This window comes from Entelurus aequoreus, linkage group LG14 (genome assembly GCF_033978785.1).
Source record: "Entelurus aequoreus isolate RoL-2023_Sb linkage group LG14, RoL_Eaeq_v1.1, whole genome shotgun sequence".
Classification (NCBI taxonomy): domain Eukaryota; kingdom Metazoa; phylum Chordata; class Actinopteri; order Syngnathiformes; family Syngnathidae; genus Entelurus; species Entelurus aequoreus.
This window is the reverse complement of record NC_084744.1, coordinates 53439556-53460108: the sequence shown is the minus strand read 5'-3', so window position 1 is coordinate 53460108 and position 20553 is coordinate 53439556. Positions and strand designations below refer to the sequence as shown.

The following is a 20553-nucleotide window of genomic DNA, read 5'->3' as shown; positions in this document are numbered from 1 at the left end:
TACCTCCGCTGTGAGCGCTTTTTGTTTGCACCTTTTTGATTAATTAAAATAAACATGTATTTAAATTCACGTCTCGCACGCGCCAATTTTCCGTTGCCTTCTGGGAGAACAAACCACGCCAAGGACCAAGTCCTGACACCATTTAAGGTTTTATATACATGATGTAAGTATATATACTTATTGGGTTGTTGAGGGGGGTGTGGCCTGCGGGCCTGGCGCGGAACGGGGTGTGCAAGGACCGGCCTCGAAGACAGCGACAGGTGAGTAGATGGCCCAGGTGGGCCTTGTTATCTAATCACCTGTCGCCTTTATTAGCAGCAGCCGGACCGAGACACGTGGTTGGAGTTGGAGTGGGAGCCAGAGAGAGAGAGAGAGAGAGAGAGACACTAACAAAGAGACATTTTGCTGGAAAGCAAAAGCCTCTCCACATTTATGCAAATAAAACAGCGTTGTACCCTGAAATCCGGGCTCTCGTGGCAGTGTGTGGTGGTCCGAGGAACCCACTAGCGGGCAACCTCTACATGGGTACATTTATATTAACATATTTTGATCACTTTAAAGCAAAAACGCGGCACAAACTTCGCTTTTTTGATAACATCACTGATTACTGCTCACTGCAGACATCATGAGAGCCAACAAACATAATAAAGCATCACTTACTGTACAATATCTGTTGTCATTATGATGCCGACTGCTGAGATGTTCACATATTCCAATTTACCGGTAGATGCAGAATGACTCATAATCCTCGCGAAGAACCAAGCGTCTCTTTGTGTCGTTCTCACCATTTCCGGGTTTAAATTGGCTGTCAAAGTGTATCAACTTGTTGGAATACGTCTTCAGCCTTCTTCTATCCAGGTGAGAGGCATGACTTATTATCTACAATGAAAGGTTGACGAGCAAGGAAACGAGGAAGCAGCGCCTCAGTCGATCATATCAACATTGGCACACAAGCTAGTGACCATGGCGCCGTTGTAAATAGTTTGTCTGCGTTAGCGCTTAAAATAACAATGTCACGAATACTTGGTTAAGATTCAAGTCACAAAATGTAAATAGAGTACTGTTAGCGCTTTTTGGATGTTTATTTACTGGGTTTAATGGGCGGAAGAGAGGAACTCCCATTAGCTCCGTTGTAAGCTGACTTTTATTTACGAGTTAGATTGCATAAAAAAAATACATCCGTTGTCATCCATCCATCCATTTTCTACCGCTTGTCCCGTTCGGGGTCGCGGGGGGTGCTGGAGCCTATCTCAGCTGCTTTCGGGCGGAAGGCGGGGTACACCCTGGACAAGTCGCCACCTCATCGCAGGGCCAACACAGAGACAGACAACATTCACACAGTAGAGCCAATTTAGTGTTGCCAATCAACCTATCCCCAGGTGCATGTCTTTGGAGGTGGGAGGAAGCTGGAGTACCCGGAGGTGATAATGTTCGTCAGTCAACACATTGGTGTTAATTTCCAATCTATCAAGATAAAAAAAATTGTATCAAAATCAAATTACAGGATGTTATTTATGTAGTTTGATCATTTTCCTTGACATCATGTGGTTTATTTTTATTTTCTTACATATGTAGCATCATCTACAAAGAATTGCTATTGTGACATCTAGTGGACATATTTAGAACAGCTGTTTCTTTCATTAAAAAATTTCAGGGTCATTTTTATACTTAGCAAACTCATCCCACAGGCTGGATAAAACCTGTTCGCGGGCCTGATCCGGCCCTCGGGCCGTACGTTTGACAGCCCTGACTTAAATAGTAATAATAATTAATATTTGTTGCATTTTTATGAGCAGTGTCAGAGAGCGTTAAGACCGCTTCCTTCAATTTCCTTCACGTCTTTGAAGGACACCGCTTGCTCATCTTCTGAAGATTCTCCCTTTTTCTTCTTGTCGGCCACACTTTTTCCAGGCCTTCAGAGAGAGGAAAAAAATGGTCAGAGAAGGCCCGGCCTCCAAATGCCATTTAACCAAGCTCACCATCTCTCCTCCACATCCTGGATGGTTTCTGGCAGCGGAACGTTGAGCGTCTCAGGTAGGAAGCAAGCGAAACCTGCGGCTATCACAGCCGCACCCCCGTAGACCACACTGGGCAGCGAAGGGAACACCTGCAGGGCCATAAATATACAGGGCTGGTACACCTTTTCCATGGCCAAATTCAAGCACTTTTTAAAGGACTTTCAAGATCAATTTTCCAGTTTTTCCATTACCCTTCAAAAGGCGAAAACCAGTGTGAATCAATCCATACACTGCAAAAACTGAAATCCAAGTAAGATTATATATCTCAAATAAGGGTGATATTTGCTTATTTTCGGTCTGATAAGAGAATTCTTCTCACTAAGCAGATTTTATGTTAGTGTTTTACTTGTTTTAAGGGTTTTGGTTTTAAATGATCTCAGTAAGATATTACAGCTTGTTGCTGAGATTTGATGACCTGTATTGAGTAAAACATGCTTGAAACTAGAATATCAACTGTTGCAAAGCTGTGTCATCAACACTCACAAGTATAAAACTGATTTTTCAAAGTCATCATTTCTTTTAGTTCAAGCATAAAATAAAAAAATCATGACTTTGACACAATTGTGTCTCATAATTAAAACAGATGACAGCCAAATGGACTTTGCTGTCTTATTTTCAATGAAACAATAGAAAATATGTACTCGTATAGTAGTACAGTTGGCACAGTACAGTAAACTGACAGTTAATATTTAAACATTTGACATTTCAAACAATTTTGAACAGAAATAGTTTGTGCACATTCAGATAAATCCTTCAAAATTACAATAAAAAAAATTGGCCGGGGGCCGGGCTGTATAAATATATATATAAATATTCCTTGTGCACTAATTGACTGAAAGAGCACGCACTTGGCGCGATGATGTCATGTTATGGATGGGAAAATGCCTTTTTAGACCATATGATTTGCCTTTCCATTAAGAAAAATAAACTAGTTTTTAGTATAAGTTTGCTGGTTTCAAGAAATGTAATGCCTAGCGCATATCATTATGTCAAGATAATGGCACTAGCATTTACTTCATTTAAGAATATTTTTCAACACACTGAGAAAAAAGGTCTCATATTTGTTTTTTCTACCAAGAAAAGTGCACTTGTTATTAGTGAGAATATACTTTTAATGTGTTTTGGGGTTCATTGAGGTTAGCTGATTTTACTTGTTTTGGAAAGTCTTGACAAGCCAAATTTTCTTGTTATATTGGCAGAGAATTTGGCTTAATTCAAGTAAAATACCCCAAATTTTTGTATTTTTTTCCCTTGTTCTTGAACACTGACTTTTTGCAGTGTAGCCTTGTTGTTTGAATGCTGTCTGTAGGAAAAAGCTGCTAAAACCTAAGCCTAACATTGAACCAGCAGTTATCATTAACTGAATGGGGCATAGAACATGAAGCATTATAATTTATCATTTTCGGGCCTCTGGTCAGGATGCCACCCAAACGCCTCCCTAGGGAGGTATTTCGGGCTACGGGGAAGACCCAGGACACGTTGGGAAGACTATGTCTCCCGGCTGCCCTGGTAATGCCTCGGGGTCCCCCGGGAGGAGCTGGACGAAGTGGCTGGAAAGAGGGAAGTCTGGGCTTCACTGCTTAGGCTGCTGCCCCCGCGACCCGACCTCGGATAAGCGGAAGAAGATGGATGGATGGATTGACAAACGCTCGCTTTTTTCCTTTCGTAGCTCGTAATAACTGTCCGTAATTAACAGGTAATCTAGCGCCGATCTCACAGTTTAGGTCTACCATGTACCAAAAGTTTAGTATACAAAACTTTAGCTAAAGTTAGTTAACTTGTAGGTAGAGATGTCCGATATTATCGGCCGATAAATGCTTTAAAATGTAATATCGGAAATTATCGGTATCGGTTTCAAAAAGTAAAATTAATGACTATTTAAAATGCCGCTGTACGGAGCGGTACATAAAACACGGACGTAAGGCCAACCCTACCGATTTTCTCGGGAGACACCCAAATTTCAGTGCCCCTCCCGAAAATCTCCCGGGGCAACCATTCTCCCGATTTCCACCCGGACAACAATATTGGGGGCGTGCCTTAAAGGCACTGCCTTTAGTGTCCTCTACAAACTGTCGTCACGTCCGCTTTTCTTCCATACAAACAGCGTGTCGGCCCAGTCACATAATATATGCGGCTTTTACACACACATAAGTGAATGCAATGCATACTTGATCAACAGCCATGCAGGTCACACACAGTGGCCGTATAAACAACTTTAACACTTTTACAAATATGTTGAAGAGGTTCATTTAGCCTAATAATGTGTATTTATAAATGGTTGATTTATATAGGCTAGTAAGGTAAAGTTTTGTACCTGACAAGTTTCGGCTACCTTGCTATCTTGCTTCTGCAAGAAAAAGTGTGATGTGATATATGAGATCCCTTGCCTAACATGCAATAAAACATACATAGGAGAGACAGGTCGACAGTTCAGCACACGAAAAAAGGAACACCAGAAAGAATGTGAAAAGGAAACATCTGGAACGCTCACCCGTGCAACCAGAATGAAAGCAACGCAGGAAAATCTGAAATCAGCCATTTCAGACCACTGCAAGAGGGAAAACCATCTAATGAACTGGGAGGCAGCCAAGGTAATTAGAATGGAAAGCAACAAATTCCATCGGTGGATCAAAGAGGCGGTTGAAATCAGGAAGCGGGCCCCAAAGACTGTCAACAGGGACGAGGGAGCCTACCAACTATCCCACACCTGGGACACAGTCCTGCAGGGCCGCCCCCGGCCGTTTGGTGGACATCCGGACGACACGGGGCGCCCCGCCCTACCCCCGACGCACACCAGGGGACACCGCCATCCCACCATCTCAGGTGGGATGGAACAATCCATATAACACGTCACAGATGACGTCACACTAACATCACGTGACACCTCTGAGGAAGGCTGCAGAAGCAAGATAGCCGAAACTTGTCAGGTACAAAACTTTACCTTACTAGCCTATATAAATCAACCATTTATAAAAACTTTGACAAATATGCGCCACCCTGTGAACCCACACCAAACAACAATGACAAACACATTTCGGGAGAACATCCGCACCGTAACACAACAGAACAAATACCCAGAACCCCTTGCAGCACTAACTCTTCCTGGACGCTACAATATACACCCCCGCTACCACCAAACCCCGCCCACCTCCACCCCCCCAAATTCGGAGGTCTCAAGGTTGGCAAGTATACTCTAGTATACTCTGGACTGAAGCTGTGTGCCTTCATTGTTTTTGTAGCTGTTGTTTTGAGGCATGTTTAAAAAAAAAAAAGCACTTTGTGAAAGTCAAAGTATAGTATTTCCCATAGTTGTAGTGGGTAATAGGATTATCTCAGGGAGAGCATGTCCCAAATCCCAAGCTGTTTTAAGGCATGTTAAAAAAAATAATGCACTTTGTGACCTCAATAATAAATATGGCAGTGCCATGTTGGCACTTTTTTCCATAACTGGAGTTGAAGTTGTTCTCTTATTTTTGGAAAACCTTGTTTTTGATTGATTGATTGAAACTTGTATTAGTAGATTGCACAGTACAGTACATATTCCGTACAATTGACCACTAAATGGTAACACCCGAATATGTTTTTCAACTTGTTTAAGTCGGGGTCCACGTTAATCAATTCATGGTAAAGTTACATTGTTTAATGCATCCAGCGGGGCATCACAACAAAATTAGGTATAATAATGTGTTAATTCCACGACTGTATATATCGGTTGATATCGGAATCGGTAATTAAGAGTTGGACAATATCGGAATATCGGCAAAAAAGCCATTATCTCTACTTGTAGGGCTAGTAATCTCTGTGGTTTACCTTTCATATGACTAGAGGGAGCCGACTCTGCCATTGCAAAAAGCTGGATTTCCTTTTTGCATACTTTGCAGCAGTCTACACGTGGATTTGGTCCACGTTTTATCCAAAGTTTGTATTTGTCATTTTCCATCCAATGTTCAATAAAACGACAACCTCCCGGCATGTCCTCTTGGGGGCGACACGGAGCCATATATACGGCTCGGGCATGACAACAACCTAACGTAAGTGCTCGTGCAAAGCCAACAGATCAAGCGTGCAGCTTTCATTATTAAGGAATCCTGTTTTATTTTTTTTCCATTTTATAATTAGCATATTGAGTCAGACTGCTAAGAAATATGAGGAACATTCCAAGCATTTACAAGCACTTCACCCAAAATTCTAGCATTTTTCAAAACCTTGAAAAGACATTAAAATCCAAGCATTTTCAAGGTTTTTAAGCACCCGTACGAACCCTGAATATACTTCTTGACATGCGTACCGTGTTACAAAACCTCGGCGTCCAAAAAAATACTTTACTCATTTATCAGAGCAGACCAATAATATAAAGAAATGGACCGTTTTGATGTTTTAAACACTTAACTCAAGAGTTGCAAGTATCCGTGTGATGTCTGCTCACCCAACGGGAGAAACTTTTCCATTGGGACTAACTGTAACCAGAGTTGGGTAGCGACGCGCTACATTTACTGAAGTCCATTTTTTAATGAATTGTACATAGTGTAGTTTTAATGCAACATACTTTACTGTTACTTTACTGTTATGAAAAAGAAACCCTACTTTGTTATGTTGACTTTTATTTCGATCGCTACATTTGTTGAAATCATTTTTTTTTTTTTTATAATTAATTGATTGATCCGTTTGACCAATCCAACGTAATAATAAAACAGGTTCTGAAAAAGTACAAATCATGTTTTTTTTTACACTTGCATGTTGCGGTTAATAGTATTCTATCTTCATTTGTCATTATTTATACGTTCTGAATAAATGATGTCATAATGTTTATTGGTTGAACAGGTGGAATTGAGTCTGGCAGAGTTTTAAAATGCTCTAATTGGTGTTAATTTTTAATCTATCAAGATAAAAGATTCGTATCAAAATTAAATTACAGGATGTTATTTATGTCGTTTATTCATTTTCCTCAACTGTTGTACTAACATGTGGTTTATTCATCTACAAGAATTGCTATAGCGACATCCAGTGGACAAATTTAGAACAGCAGTTTCTTTCATTCAAGGATTTCAGCTCATTTTTATACTTAGCAAACTCATCCCTGATCTACAACAATATGATTTGTCTGAGTGGTTGGACAGGACATGTTAAAAAAGTAACTCATAAATAAAAAATAATAATCTTAGTCTACTAAGCAATTCAATGATCATTATATGCTGATATATTTAAAAAAAAACATGTTATCTTAGTTTTTGTGTTATAGATGACAAAGCAAATAGTTGATGTTTATAAATATACCTTATTGATAAAGAATCCCTTTCAATTAAGTGATTATTTGGCTTACCACTAGATGGAGCCCACGTACTATGAGTGGTACTGCAATTTGAGAATGAGCGGACGTTTTCCGCCTGGCTCTAGTGTTTGACTTGTCTCCATTCAATTGCCTTTAAAAAAGTGCAGGGACCAAAAACTGCTGTTTAAACAATTTTGGGGTTAAGTGTTTTCACCTGTGCTTGATTGCTCACGGTTTTGACTATTAAACTACCGTTTTACCTGCACGTAAAAAAATTGGGCCCCTTTATCGCCGCTTGTTGCTTTACTTGCTATATTGGAACCTGTCCAAGGGATTTTTTTGTAGCTTATGTAAAAAAATATATTGTTCATGTATTTTATATATACACGTATACCGTATTTTTCGGAGTATAAGTCGCTCCGGAGTATAAGGCGCACCGGCCGAAAATGCATAATAAAGAAGGAAAAAAACATAAGTTGCACTGGAGTATAAGTCACATTTTTTGGGGAAATGTATTTGATAAAAACCCAACACCAAGAATAGACATTTGAAAGGCAATTTAAAATAAATAAAGAATAGTGAACAACAGGCTGAATAAGTGTACGTTATATGACGCATAAATAACCAACTGAGAACGTGCCTGGTATGTTAACGTAACATATTATGGTAAGAGTCATTCAAATAACTATAACATATAGAACATGCTATACGTTTACCAAACAATCTGTCACTCCTAATCGCTAAATCCCATGAAATCTTATACGTCTAGTCTCTTACGTGAATGAGCTAAATAATATTTTATATTTTACGCTAATGTGTTAATAATTTCACACATAAGTTGCTCCTGAGTATAAGTCGCACCCTAACTATGAAAAAAACTGCGACTTATAGACCGAAAAATACGGTACTCGTATATTACTCATGGTTAAAAGTGGCCCTCTGAGGGCAACCATAACTGCGAAGTGGCCCTCAATGAAAAAGAGTGACACCCCTGGTCTACATTGAAATACAGTAGCATAGTAGGCCTAAATATTCATTAAAAACAAGGCAGATATTTTTGGACTTTGGACACCCCTGGTCTAAAGTGACGCCACTCTTGTTTAAGTACAGTTTTTGGCTCCTCTACCCACCTGTGGACTTTACAGCAAGACAGGAAACGACCTTCTTGTATCCACTGCTAATTAACAAAAGAAAATTCGTATTCGTTTGGAAGTTTTACCTCGTCCAGGATGAGGACGGCCGGCGCCGCCATGCTGCCAACCCTGGCCATGGTGGAGGCCAGACCCATTCCGGTCTGCCTAAGAGCGTACACACGTGTCGGTGATGAGCTGTGACGACGTCACATGACGTTGATGATGCCATACCTGATGATGGTGGGGTAAAGTTCTCCAGTGTACAAGTAGACGGTGGTGAAGGACGCTGACGTGAAGGCTTTACCGAGACACGCCAGTATGGTTCTGACGGTCTGCATGTCTGCGTGACGTAGCAGTTAGTGACGCCATTGTTGTCCCTCGACACGTACACTATATTGCCAAAAGTATTTGGCCGCCTGCCTTGATTTACATATGCACTTGAAGTGCCATCCCATTCCTAACCCACAGGGTTCAATATGTCGGTCCACCTTTTGCAGCTATTACAGCTTCAACTCTTCTGGGAAGGCTGTCCACAAGGTTGCGGAGTGTGTTTATAGGAATTTTCCACCATTCTTCCAAAAGTGTATTAGTGAGGTCACACACTGATGTTGCCTGGCTCTCAGTCTCCGATCTAATTCATCCCAAAGATGTTCTATCGGGTTCAGGTCAGGACTCTGTGCAGGCCAGTCAAGTTCGTCCACCCCAGACTCTGTCATCCATGTCTTTATGGACCTTGCTTTGTGCACAGTCATGTTGGAAGAGGAAGGGGCCCGCTCCAAACTGTTCCCACAAGGTTGGGAGCATGGAAGTGTCCAAAATGTTTTGGTGTCCTGGAGCATTCAAAGTTCCTTTCACTGGAACTAAGGGGCCAGAACCAACTCCTGACAGACAACCTCGCACTATAATTCCTCCTCCACCAAATTTCACACTCGGCACAATGCAGTCCGAAATGTAGCGTTGTCCTGGCAACCTCCAGACTTAGACTCGTCCATCAGATTGCCAGATGGAAAAGTGTGATTCATCACTCCAGAGAAGGCGTCTCCACTGCTCTAGAGTGCAGTGACGACGTGCTTTACACCACTGCATCCCACGCTTTGCATTGGACTTGGTGATGTATGGCTTAGATCAGGGGTCACCAACGCGGTGCCCGCGGGCACCAGGTAGCCCGTAAGGACCAGATGAGTAGCCCGCTGGCCTGTTCTAAAAATAGCTCAAATAGCAGCACTTACCAGTGAGCTGCCTCTATTTTTTTAATTTTACTTATTTACTAGCAAGCTGGTCTCGCTTTGCTCAACATTTTTAATTTTAAGAGAGACAAAACTCAAATAGAATTTGAAAATCCAAGAAAATATTTTAAAGACTTGGTCTTCACTAACTGACAAAGAAACAGATAACAGATTTGGTGTCCAGTTCAAAGTGTGACATGATTTATTTACAAATTTGAGAGTTGACTTTTGTATTTTACATGAGTTATTATTTGTACAAACATGATGCAAAGTAATTCATGATTTGTTAAATAATGTTAGTGGCTAGCTAGTTAAAATGGGATATTGTGATTTCACAAGACTGTCTTAGAAGAGATCATTTGAAAATGTTCAATTTGAAAAATGTGCACTTAGAGAAAATATAAAATAAAGTGTTGCATATTGATATTTATCTGTTTCTACATATATTTATTGTGAGAAATCATTAAGATGATCAGTGTTTCCACAAAGATAAATATCATTAATTATTAATAATAACATAGAGTTAAAGGTAAATTGAGCAAATTGGCTATTTCTGGCAATTTATTTAAGTGTGTATCAAACTGGTAGCCCTTCGCATTAATCAGTGCCCAAGAAGTAGCTCTTGGTGTCAAAAAGGTTGGTGACCCCTGCCTTAGATGCAGCTGCTTGGCCATGGAAACCCCTTTTCATGAAGCTCTCTGCGTACTGTACGTGGGCTAATTGGAAGGTCAGATGAAGTTTGGAGCTCTGTAGCAACTGTCTGGCCACCCAAATACTTTTGGCAATATAGTGCATGTAATGCCGTGCTTACCTGTTGGGACATAGATGTTGGCAAAGATGATGAGGGCGGACATGAAGAGGCATGTGGCCTGCGACACTCTCCTACCAAGATAACTGAGCATGGCCAGAGCCGTAAGTTTGGCGGGGAAATCAACAGCTCCAAAGATGATCTGGATCAGGTAAATACTCACCTGCGCAAATCAAAACGCGGGTAAACGTTTATACATAACGACTGTCTCGTGTGCAAGCTCACCCCGAACTTCTGCAGGTCCATGGCCAAGCCGTAATACGCGAAGCTGGTGGAGAACCTGCGGAGAACCGGAAGGGGGAGGCATGGTTTCTACTTTGGCGATAAGGTGGAACGGTTGTACACGCGGGAGGAAGGAGAACTGACCAGACTACGATGAGACACACAGAGATGCGCCTCATTGCTGCGGTCCTCACCAAGTCATAGGCCGTGAACATTGTCTGGGAGGACTCGATCTCTTTCTTCATGTGGGAGTTTAGAACCTGAGGTCACGCGGCACACCGTGGTCAAATGGTGCACGGACTTGCCCGGAACAGAACACGCCAACATCGAGCTACCTCCAATGTCAGCTTGTCCGCCATTTCCTTCTTTCCGTTGATCCGGGCAACTCGCTGAAGGCTCTTCAACGCCTCTTCATATTTTCGCTTCAGAACCATCCATCGCGCCGACTCCGAGTACCACCTGGGCAGTTGGAGATCACGTGACCATTTCAAAAAGGACCCGCGTCCTAATTGTGAAAGTTAAAAAGACCGACCAGCTGTAGGCAAAGAACAGGAATTGGGGAGCGCAGACGACCAGCTGGAGCTTCCTCCAATCTCTCAGCCAGTAAGCCAGGCCCGCCAAGATCAGCTGACCAAAGGTGAAGAAGAAGGAGGAAAGCGTGCCCACCAGCGTCCTGGTTTTGGTCGGAATCCACTCCACCTCTGATGACAAACGGCAAGAGTGACTGACGGAAGACGCGCTCGGAACTAGCGCTTGTAAAGGAAGACGGCTCGACAGGTACTCAGGGAGACGGAGTTCAGGATGACCCCCGACACTGCCATCCCACTCAGAAACCTAAAAGCGCAGTAGATGGTGTACGTCGGCGAGAGGGCGGAGCTACAGCCCAGGATGCCCAACTGCAAGTACGACCAAATAAGGACAGTCCGCCGCCCAAACCTGCAGAGAGATATGCAAATGTGGAGACTTTGGATACACAAATACTTGCCAACCCTCCCGATTTTTCCGGGAGACTACCGAATTTTAGCGCCTCTCCCGAAAATCTCCCGGCACAAATTTTCTCCCGATTTCCAGCCGGAGCTGGAGGCCATGCCCCCTCCAGCTCCATGCGGACGAGGAAGATACAGCAATGGCGACGCCGACGACGAGTAAGATGAAGAAATACGCTTGTAAGTTCCAAAACGAATGGAAACAAGAATTTCAGTTTATCCAGGGCAGTTCGAAGGGGAAGGGGTATGTTGCCTGTAAATTTTGTAGAACAGACTTCTCCATCGAACACGGTGGCCGAACGGGTATACTCAGTCATGAACGTACAGCGAAGCACAAAGCGTCGGCAGCGCAGCACCAGTTCCAGCCCAGTATTATGGGCCACCTCGCTAAATGGAGACCCGATGGTGTAACATATGCCGAGACAAAGATGGCTATGCTGATAGCTGGAAGCAACATCCCGTTCTCATTTGTGGATGTCTTCAACAAATCTGTGAAGGATATGTTCCCGGACTCAGAGATCGCTCGCCAGTACGCAAATGGCAGAACAAAGGCTACTCAAATAGTGAAAGGTAAGTGTTGGTTTTTTTTAGTAAGTAAGCAGCAAGCACAGTACAGTTAGTAGAACTGTGTTTTCATTACTGTGTATTTAGTATGTATGTAGTATATAAGGCTGTGCTTCTGGCTGCAAAGCATTGCACTTTCAAGTACAACAATGAGTAGATGAGTGTTATGTGTGTGTATATGTGTAAATAAATGAACACTGAAATTCAAGTATTTCTTTTATTTATACATATATATATACACCGGTATACATATATATATATATATACATATATATACATATACATATATATATATATATATATATATATATATATATATATATATATATATATATATATATATATATATATAGCTAGAATTCACTGGAAGTCAAGTATTTCTTATATATATAGATCAGTGGTTCTTAACCTTGTTGGAGGTACCGAACCCCAACAGTTTCATATGCGCATTCACCGAACCCTTCTTTAGTGAAAAATAAAATGATGGGTTTTTTTTCAAATTCAAGACAAAGTTATATGTTTTTGGTAACGCTTTTGTATGGGGAACATATTCTAAGTAACAAAGACTTAATTTAGAGTTTTTTGGACACTAGGGGAACATATTCTAAGTAACAAACACTTAATTTAGAGTTAATTGGTTAGGGCCAGGGTTAGAGGGTTAAGGTTATAATAAGGCCATGCTGAATAACGCATTAATAAGTACTTAATAATGACTAGTTAAGAGCCAATATGTTACTAATTTGCATGTTAAGCAACTAATTAATGGTGAAATATGTTCCATACTAAAGTGTTACCATGTTTTTTTACTGGTGCAAAAAATGAACCGTGCATGAACATCACCTTGTTCAACAACAAAACCAACACAGTGCATGAACTCACAACAAAGTACACACCTGCAAATCAGTCTGACTTCTGCTGTTGCCGTATCCGCTATACACCGATAGGGAGAAGTTTTTATTTACACGATGAGTCGGGTGTGTCTTGACCTCCGCCGAACCCCTGAGCCAGACTCCCCGAACCCCTAGGGTTCGATCGAACCCAGGTTAAGAACCACTGATATAGACATATATATATATGAAATACTTGACTTTTGGTGAATTCTAGCTGTAAATATACTCCTCCCCTCTTAACCACGCCCCCGCCCCACCCCCGACCACGCCCCCCAACCCCCGAATTCGGAGGTCTCAAGGTTGGCAAGTATGGATACACAGAAGAATGAGGAGGCTCACCTGTCGGACAGGCCGCCGTAGATGATAGCGCCGGTCAGAACTCCGCCCATATAGATGGTCTGAATCATCTGCTTGAGAGGACGCAGGGAACAAACCAGCTCCCACTGAGGACAGAAAAGAAACTATGTTGCGGGTCACTCGAAAGGCGACATGATATTATATGCTTTAGTCCAGTGTTTTTCAACCACTGTGCTAGTGTACTGTGAGATATTGTTTGGTGTGCCGTTGGACATTATGTAATTTCACCAAATTGGGTTAGACCATATTTTATGCAAACTAGGGCTGGGCGATATCGTGGGTTTGTCTCTGTGCGATATAGAAAATGAGTATATCGTGATATTCGAGTATACATTCTCACACAGTTGCTTTTAGCTGCGGGCATTACACTGCATGCGTTTCTCACTCTTTGTTGTCTTCTTCTCACAGAGACGTAATACAAGCGCACCTTCTTACATATGTCACATACGTATACGCCCTCACGGAGCAGAGAGGTAGCGGCATGGGTAACGTTATGTGGTGCGAGTGGTAATACGAGAGAAAGAAGGTGCGAATCTGGTAACAAACAGTCCATCGTCTGGCGGTGGTTTGGCTTCAAGCGGAAATATGTTGAACAGACAACCGTAATATGTCAAGTGCGGGGCAAAAGCGTTGCTATAAAAAGTAGCATTACTGCTAATATGTAGCATCATCAAGAACTAAAATATGGGGCGGCATGGCGTAGTGGGCAGAGCGCCCATGTCAGAAACCTGAGGGTTGCAGGTTCGCTCCCCGCCTCTTACCATGCCGTTGTGTCCTTGGGCAGGACACTTCACCCTTGCCCCCGGTGCCGCTCACACCGGTGAATGAATGTTGAATGAATGATAGGTGGTGGTCGGAGGGGCCGTAGGCGCAAATTGGCAGCCACGCTTCCGTCAGTCTACCCCAGGGCAGCTGTGGCTACGAAAGTAGCTTACCACCAGCAGGTGTGAATGAATGATGGGTTTTTAACATGTAAAGCGACTTTGGGTACTTAGAAAAGCGCTATATAAATCCCAGGTATTATTATTATTATTAAAACACTACACACAGGAAAACACCAAAAAACTCCAAATAATTCACGGCCTGATGTGACAGGTCGTGACAGTACACCTACTTTGAGACAAGAGCTATAGTGATGCATGGTTGGTTATGGTTTGAATTCATATCCAACAATTGCGAGAACGACTTTTTATTGTCAATATCGGCTGTTGAGTTAAATTTTTTAATGTTTTCTGCTGGTGTTGTGCCTCAGAATTTTTTCAATGAAAAAAATGTGCCTTTGCTCAGAAAAGGTTGAAAAACACTGCTTTAGTTGATCATGTGACCTCGGACACGGTGGTGGCGAGGAACTCGGACCGATCGAAGGTCCACCCGTCCACACAGCTTTCAGTTTGCAAGTGGCTGGTGTTTGCGGAGCTGTTAGTCGCCAGCAGATGCCACTGAGGCGTCACGTATCTGAAAGCAACTCACGTTCAGTCGTCGTCAAAAGTGCAACGTTTACAAAATCCAATCCATCGAACCTGCTGCAGCGGTCTAGTTTTGTTCCTGAGGAGTCCAGAGGTATGAAGGCCTTCAAGATGTCTTTCTGCTCCACCTGAAATGGTCATGGTCGTCATATGCACACACATAGTAAGCCAACAAGATGTACCTGCTGCGGAAGCGTGTCCAGGAGGCTATAATTGGCCAGACTGCAGTGGTGGGAGGGGGTTCCAGACACAAAGTTGTTTAAAAGGTTCTGACTCGCCATCAGGAGGCCCGGGAGACTGATCAAGGTCACGTGGAGCCACTGGTATCTCCCAAATCCACCAATCTCCCCCCAAAAAGCAAGCAGAAGTCAAACACCCGCCTCCAAACAATTATCATGATGTTTTATCCTCACAAACATGGCTTTCAATATACTTTTTTCCATCTTTAAAGGGGACTTGCACTTTTTTGGGGAATTTTAGTTTCATCTGACATCACATGGACAAAGATAAAACCTTCTGGAGGAAAGTTCTGTGGTCAGATGAAACAAAAACTTAGCTGTTTGGCCACAATACCCAGCAATATGTTTGGAGGAGAAAAGGTTAGGCCTTTAATCCCAGGAACACCATTCCTACCGTCGAGCATGGTGGTGGTAGTATTATGCCCTGGGTCTATGTCAGGTTCAAACACTGATGACATCTATTAAACAAGATAAGAAGCAAAGAATCAAACAGAGACAGAATTCAATTTGGACTCAATATTGAGGGGAGTCGTCTTTACACTGTACCCTTGTAGAGTATCTTAGCACGCTCTGCCAAAAGATTGTATGCCTCCTCCTTTTATTTTGGACCCTCCCCGACCACATGGCCACGGCTGTTTCCAAAGGACAAAGGTTGCAAAAAGTTCACAGAAAAGGTCGTAAACAATTCACAGAAAAGGTCAGTTCAAAAAGAGTTCGTAAAATAGTCAAAAAAGATGTCCATAAAATAGTTCAAAAAGAGTTTGTCTGGAAATTGGGCAGATCCTGTCATCTCTCTGCTTTAAAGTCCTTGGGCCAGAACAACATCCTTCTGTTGATTACCATACATGAGAGAAAACAGAAAACCCTTCATGTGGCTCTCCCCCTTACACAGTGGAGTTTTACGAGCATTCTTATTGGTAGGTTTTAAAGACAGCTTTTGTCTTCTCACCGGACAGAACTCAATGTAACACAAAGTTTTTTGTGATTACTTACAATTATTCTAACAATCTATTTTGCTGCCTATGAAACTGGTTCTTTACAGAGAGTAAATGGGACAATGAAAAAGGAGGATTACCTCCAAATTACTTACTACTTTCTGAGACTCCTCAAAAAGAACCACCTGTCACAAAAACTGCTTGTGTCCTTCTATCGCTGCTTAATAGAGAGTGTGCTGACATACTACATGTGTGTATGTTATGCCAGCTGCACGGCGGCAGAGAGAAATGCACTTCAGAGGGTCATACAAACTGCCATGAAGATCACTGGCTGCTCTCTCCCCTCCCTAGATGAACCGTACAGTGCCAGGTGCCTCAAAAAGGCCCAAAACATCATAAGGGACCCATCTCACCCCGGACATAAACTTTTTGAACTGCTGCCCTCGGGCAGGAGATACAGGACAATAAAATGCCGGACAAACAGATTTAAGAACACTTTTTACCCGAGAGCAATAGTGTCGCTGAACACAAGACAAGAATGTCTGTGCATGTGAGCTGTGTGCTTGGTATTGTTATGTATTTTTATCTATTAATCTACCAGTCTCTCTTTGTCTTCAGATTGTCTGTTTAGTGTCTTAAACCATCAGGAATGTGAAACCAAACCCCCAAATCTTCCTTATCAGTGTTGCGAGGGGGAGAGGCTTTCTTTGTGTGAAAGAAGTTGGCTTTTCCGTTTGAATGTCAGATCAACTAGAGTAGCCGATATGAATGTATTGGTTAAACTTATCTCCTAAAGCTTTAGTAAAACTTGAAAATATTCCAATTCTGTCTTGATGGTCCTTCTTACTCAGCATATATGTCATCGAAAAAACTTGGGATTGACCAGTAACTTAGATTCCCTGGGAGGAAGAGCTGGTCGATGCAACAGTGTATACAACTTGGAGTTGGAAATATGCATACATAGGACATGATAAAAGTACTCGCTTGCCTAATAATTATTTTTATAAAAATCATAGCAATCAGATCTCACCTCCTCCAGCAACTCACTGAAGCCCATCCTGCAGTGAAAATGACGTCCGGCTTCCGACGGAATCAACCTGAAAACAAAAGTCCCGTTTTCCGAAGCTGAAGTCAAAGTCAACTTCCAAGTTAGCCCAGACGTGACGTAAAGGACAGCTTTCATAACGTCAAACATTTGAGTCTGCTGAGAGGTCTTAAAGGATTATTGTGGCAGGTGTGCCGACATTCAAAACACACACAAACAAGCATTTTGTGTTACTTACAGTCAGCAGGAAGACCCCCGGGACACTTGTGAAGACTGGGACGTGTCCTCCTTTGTTGGGGACTTTAAGACATCACCGAGCTCTCTCTCTCTCTCTTCACGTTGTTGAGTTAATGTTCGTGTGAGACTCCTGGCATCAACTCCAACCTGCTCCAACTCCAACATCACGTGTGCTGAGGTTCATGTCAGGCAAAAAGCTTAGCGTATGATTATTAGAAATAATAATATTTTGTTTTTATAAAAACATCATCAAATACTTCTTGTTCCCATTTATTTACCTTATGAATCATAAAAACATGTGTGGTCTTACCTTTTATTTGTATCACAAGTAAAACATACTTTGGAGTAAAACTTTGGATACGTTTTAGAGCTTGGAAATATGATTTAGTAGCGCATTTTAATATTCTTCTTGTAATAATTGTTGTCGACTAGCGGACACATTTACACTGCCACTTTCTGTATTTGAATTGAGTTAAAAAAAAAAAAAGGAAACAAACACTTCATGGCCACTCAAAGTACTACAATTTACTGTAGTATGATTTTTCTTTATTTTATAGTCCGATGAGCAAGAAAAATGACGTCACGGTTACATGAAATACTTGACACGGGTTGTACGACGGCGCTATTCAACAGGTATGGGCGACATTTTGACGAATTGAACAGACAAGCCATTGTAATGTCTGCTCGCGGAAAAACAAACAAAAATCCTAATCTACGATTTGACTCCCTCGAATGGCCTTGACGCTCCAACAACAGGAGCAGGCTGTTCTGAAAACATCCCAGAGGACACCTCAATGATGGACGCTTTTGACCTCCCTCCCTCCTCAACGACACCTGGAGTCGAACTTTTGCTTGCATGCAGAACGGCCCCAGGCCTATGAATATGAACACTACATCAACACACCCCAAGACAATGGGCATATACACACACATCCCCTCCCCCACCCCACGCCTTCACCACCACTTGATTCCCCTTCGGGGTGATGGACGGCTGGCAGCGCTTCATAGCAGCAGTCGACCTCCAGGGTTCCAACTCCCTCCTCTGTTGCGAGTTGTCGTGATTAAATGTAACATGTTTATGTGTGCATGGCATGGAGGTTTTTTCCCCACTCTAGACTAAGCCCCCTTAGGAGCCCAGTCTAGATTGTATTTTTTTATTCATCTTATTCCCCAGCGTTTTACCTTTTTCCCACCTTTTACGGGGCGCCTTGTGGCGACCCATCAGCGTTCCTGTTCTGTAACTCTGTACACTGTTTGTCTAATCTTGAATGGGTTTGTGCTGAAAACATAGTTTCGTTGTACTTGTTGCAATGACAATAAAGACCTATCCTATCCTATCCATTTGGTATGACACTTGACCGGCCAACTGGTTCAGTTAAAAAAAAGAAGGAATAGACTGACAGCAGATTCCCAACAACACTATCATATACATATTTGACAAGCTTTTATACAGTAAGCCCTAAAAAAACAAAATACTTGTATAGATAACGATATATATATATATTTTTTAGAATTGTGTAACTGACAAAATAAACAACAACAAAAAATATATATAGGTAGAATAGTCCTTAAAAGGGTAACTGCACTTTTTTGGGGGGAATTTTGTTTATCGTTCACAATAATGCATGTATTTTCTTTTTTTAATATAGAATAAATGCGATCAAACGTCCTCAATGGAGCATGTGGGAGCCGCTCTATTCTGCCTATAAAGCCCTTAAAAAACATCCAAACACCTCTATTAAGGTTTTTTATACATGATGTAAGTATATACACTTATTGGGTTGTTGAGGGGGGCGTGGCCTGCGGGCCTGGCGCGGAACGGGGTGTGCAAGGACCGGCCTCGAAGACAGCGACAGGTGAGTTGATGGCCCAGGTGGACCTTGTTATCTAATCACCCGTCGCCTTTTTTTAGCAGCAGCCGGGACGATACAAGTGGTTGGAGTTGGAGTGGGAGCCAGAGAGAAAGAGAGAGAGAGACACGAACAAAGAGAAATACATTTTGCTGGAAAGCAAAAGCCTCTCCACATTTATGCAAATAAAACAGTGTTGTACCCTGAAATCCGGGCTCTCGTGGCAGTGTGTGGTGGTCCGAGGAACCCACTAGAGGGCAACCTCTACATGGGTACATTCATATTAACATATTTTGATCCTTTTAAGGCAAAAACGCGGCACAAAGTTCGCTTGTTTGGTTACTGCTCACTGCAGACATCATGAGAAACAAACAAACATAATAAAGCATCACTTACTGTACAATATCTGCTGTCATTATGATGCCGACTGCTGGGATGTTCATATATTCCAATTTACCGGTAGATGCAGAATGACTCATAATCCTCGCGAAGAAAAGGCGGGTGGAACCAAGTGTCTTTTTGTGTCGTTCTCACCATTTCCGGGTTTAAATTGGCTGTCAAAGTGTATCAACTTGTTGGAATACCTCTTCAGCCTTCTTCTATCCAGGTGAGAGGCATGACTTATTATCTACAATAAAAGGTTGACGAGCAAGGAAACGAGGAAGCAGCGCCTCAGTCGATCATATCAACATTGGCACACAAGCTAGTGACCATGGCGCCGTTGTAAATAGTTTGTCTGCGTTAGCGCTTATAATAACAATGTCACGAATACTTGGTTAAGATTCAAGTCACAAAATGTAAATAGAGTATTGTTAGCGCTTTTTGGATGTTTATTTATTGGGTTTTATGGGCGGAAGAGAGGACGTCCCACTAGCTCCGCTGTAAGCAGAGTTTTATTTACGAGTTAGATTGCATAAAAAAGTACATCCGTTGTCATCCATCCATCCATTTTCTACGGCTTGTCCCGTTCGGGGTCGCGGGGGGTGCTGGAGCCTATCTCAGCTGCATTCGGGCGGAAGGCGGGGTACACCCTGGACAAGTCGCCACCTCATCGCAGGGCCAACACAGATAGACAGACAACATTCACACTCACATTCACACACTAGGGTCAATTTAGTGTTGCCAATCAACCTATCCCCAGGTGCACGTCTTTGGCGGTGGGAGGAAGCCGGAGTACCCGGAGGGAACCCACGCAGTCACGGGGAGAACATGCAAACTCCACACAGGATCGAACCCAGGACCTTCGTATTGTGAGGCAGACGCACTAACCCCTCTGCCATGTCTTTCATAATGATTGTGAACGAGAGG

At 42.4% G+C, this 20553-nt stretch overlaps 1 protein-coding gene across 2 annotated transcripts; it reads right to left on the bottom strand.

Annotated features, from left to right (window-relative positions):
* Nucleotides 1-450: 450 nt before the first annotated feature.
* Nucleotides 451-17527, bottom strand: LOC133665043 (solute carrier family 22 member 6-like). 2 transcript variants are annotated; one of them, XM_062070203.1, is made up of 17 exons: nucleotides 17144-17210; nucleotides 15725-15810; nucleotides 15573-15636; nucleotides 15122-15283; nucleotides 14994-15067; nucleotides 14799-14928; nucleotides 13456-13559; nucleotides 11458-11612; nucleotides 11209-11377; nucleotides 11012-11135; nucleotides 10821-10936; nucleotides 10680-10734; nucleotides 10458-10617; nucleotides 8652-8760; nucleotides 8507-8585; nucleotides 1980-2107; nucleotides 451-1913 (listed from the first exon to the last, which is right to left on the bottom strand). In XM_062070203.1, exons 4-17 carry the CDS (start codon nucleotides 15218-15220, stop codon nucleotides 1799-1801), a joined length of 1617 nt encoding a protein of 538 aa, XP_061926187.1. In that variant the 5' UTR covers nucleotides 15221-15283; nucleotides 15573-15636; nucleotides 15725-15810; nucleotides 17144-17210; the 3' UTR covers nucleotides 451-1798. The 2 variants fall into 2 exon arrangements, with proteins under 2 accessions (XP_061926187.1, XP_061926186.1); XM_062070202.1 differs by lacking the exons at nucleotides 15573-15636; nucleotides 15725-15810 and adding an exon at nucleotides 17397-17527.
* Nucleotides 17528-20553: the final 3026 nt, after the last annotated feature.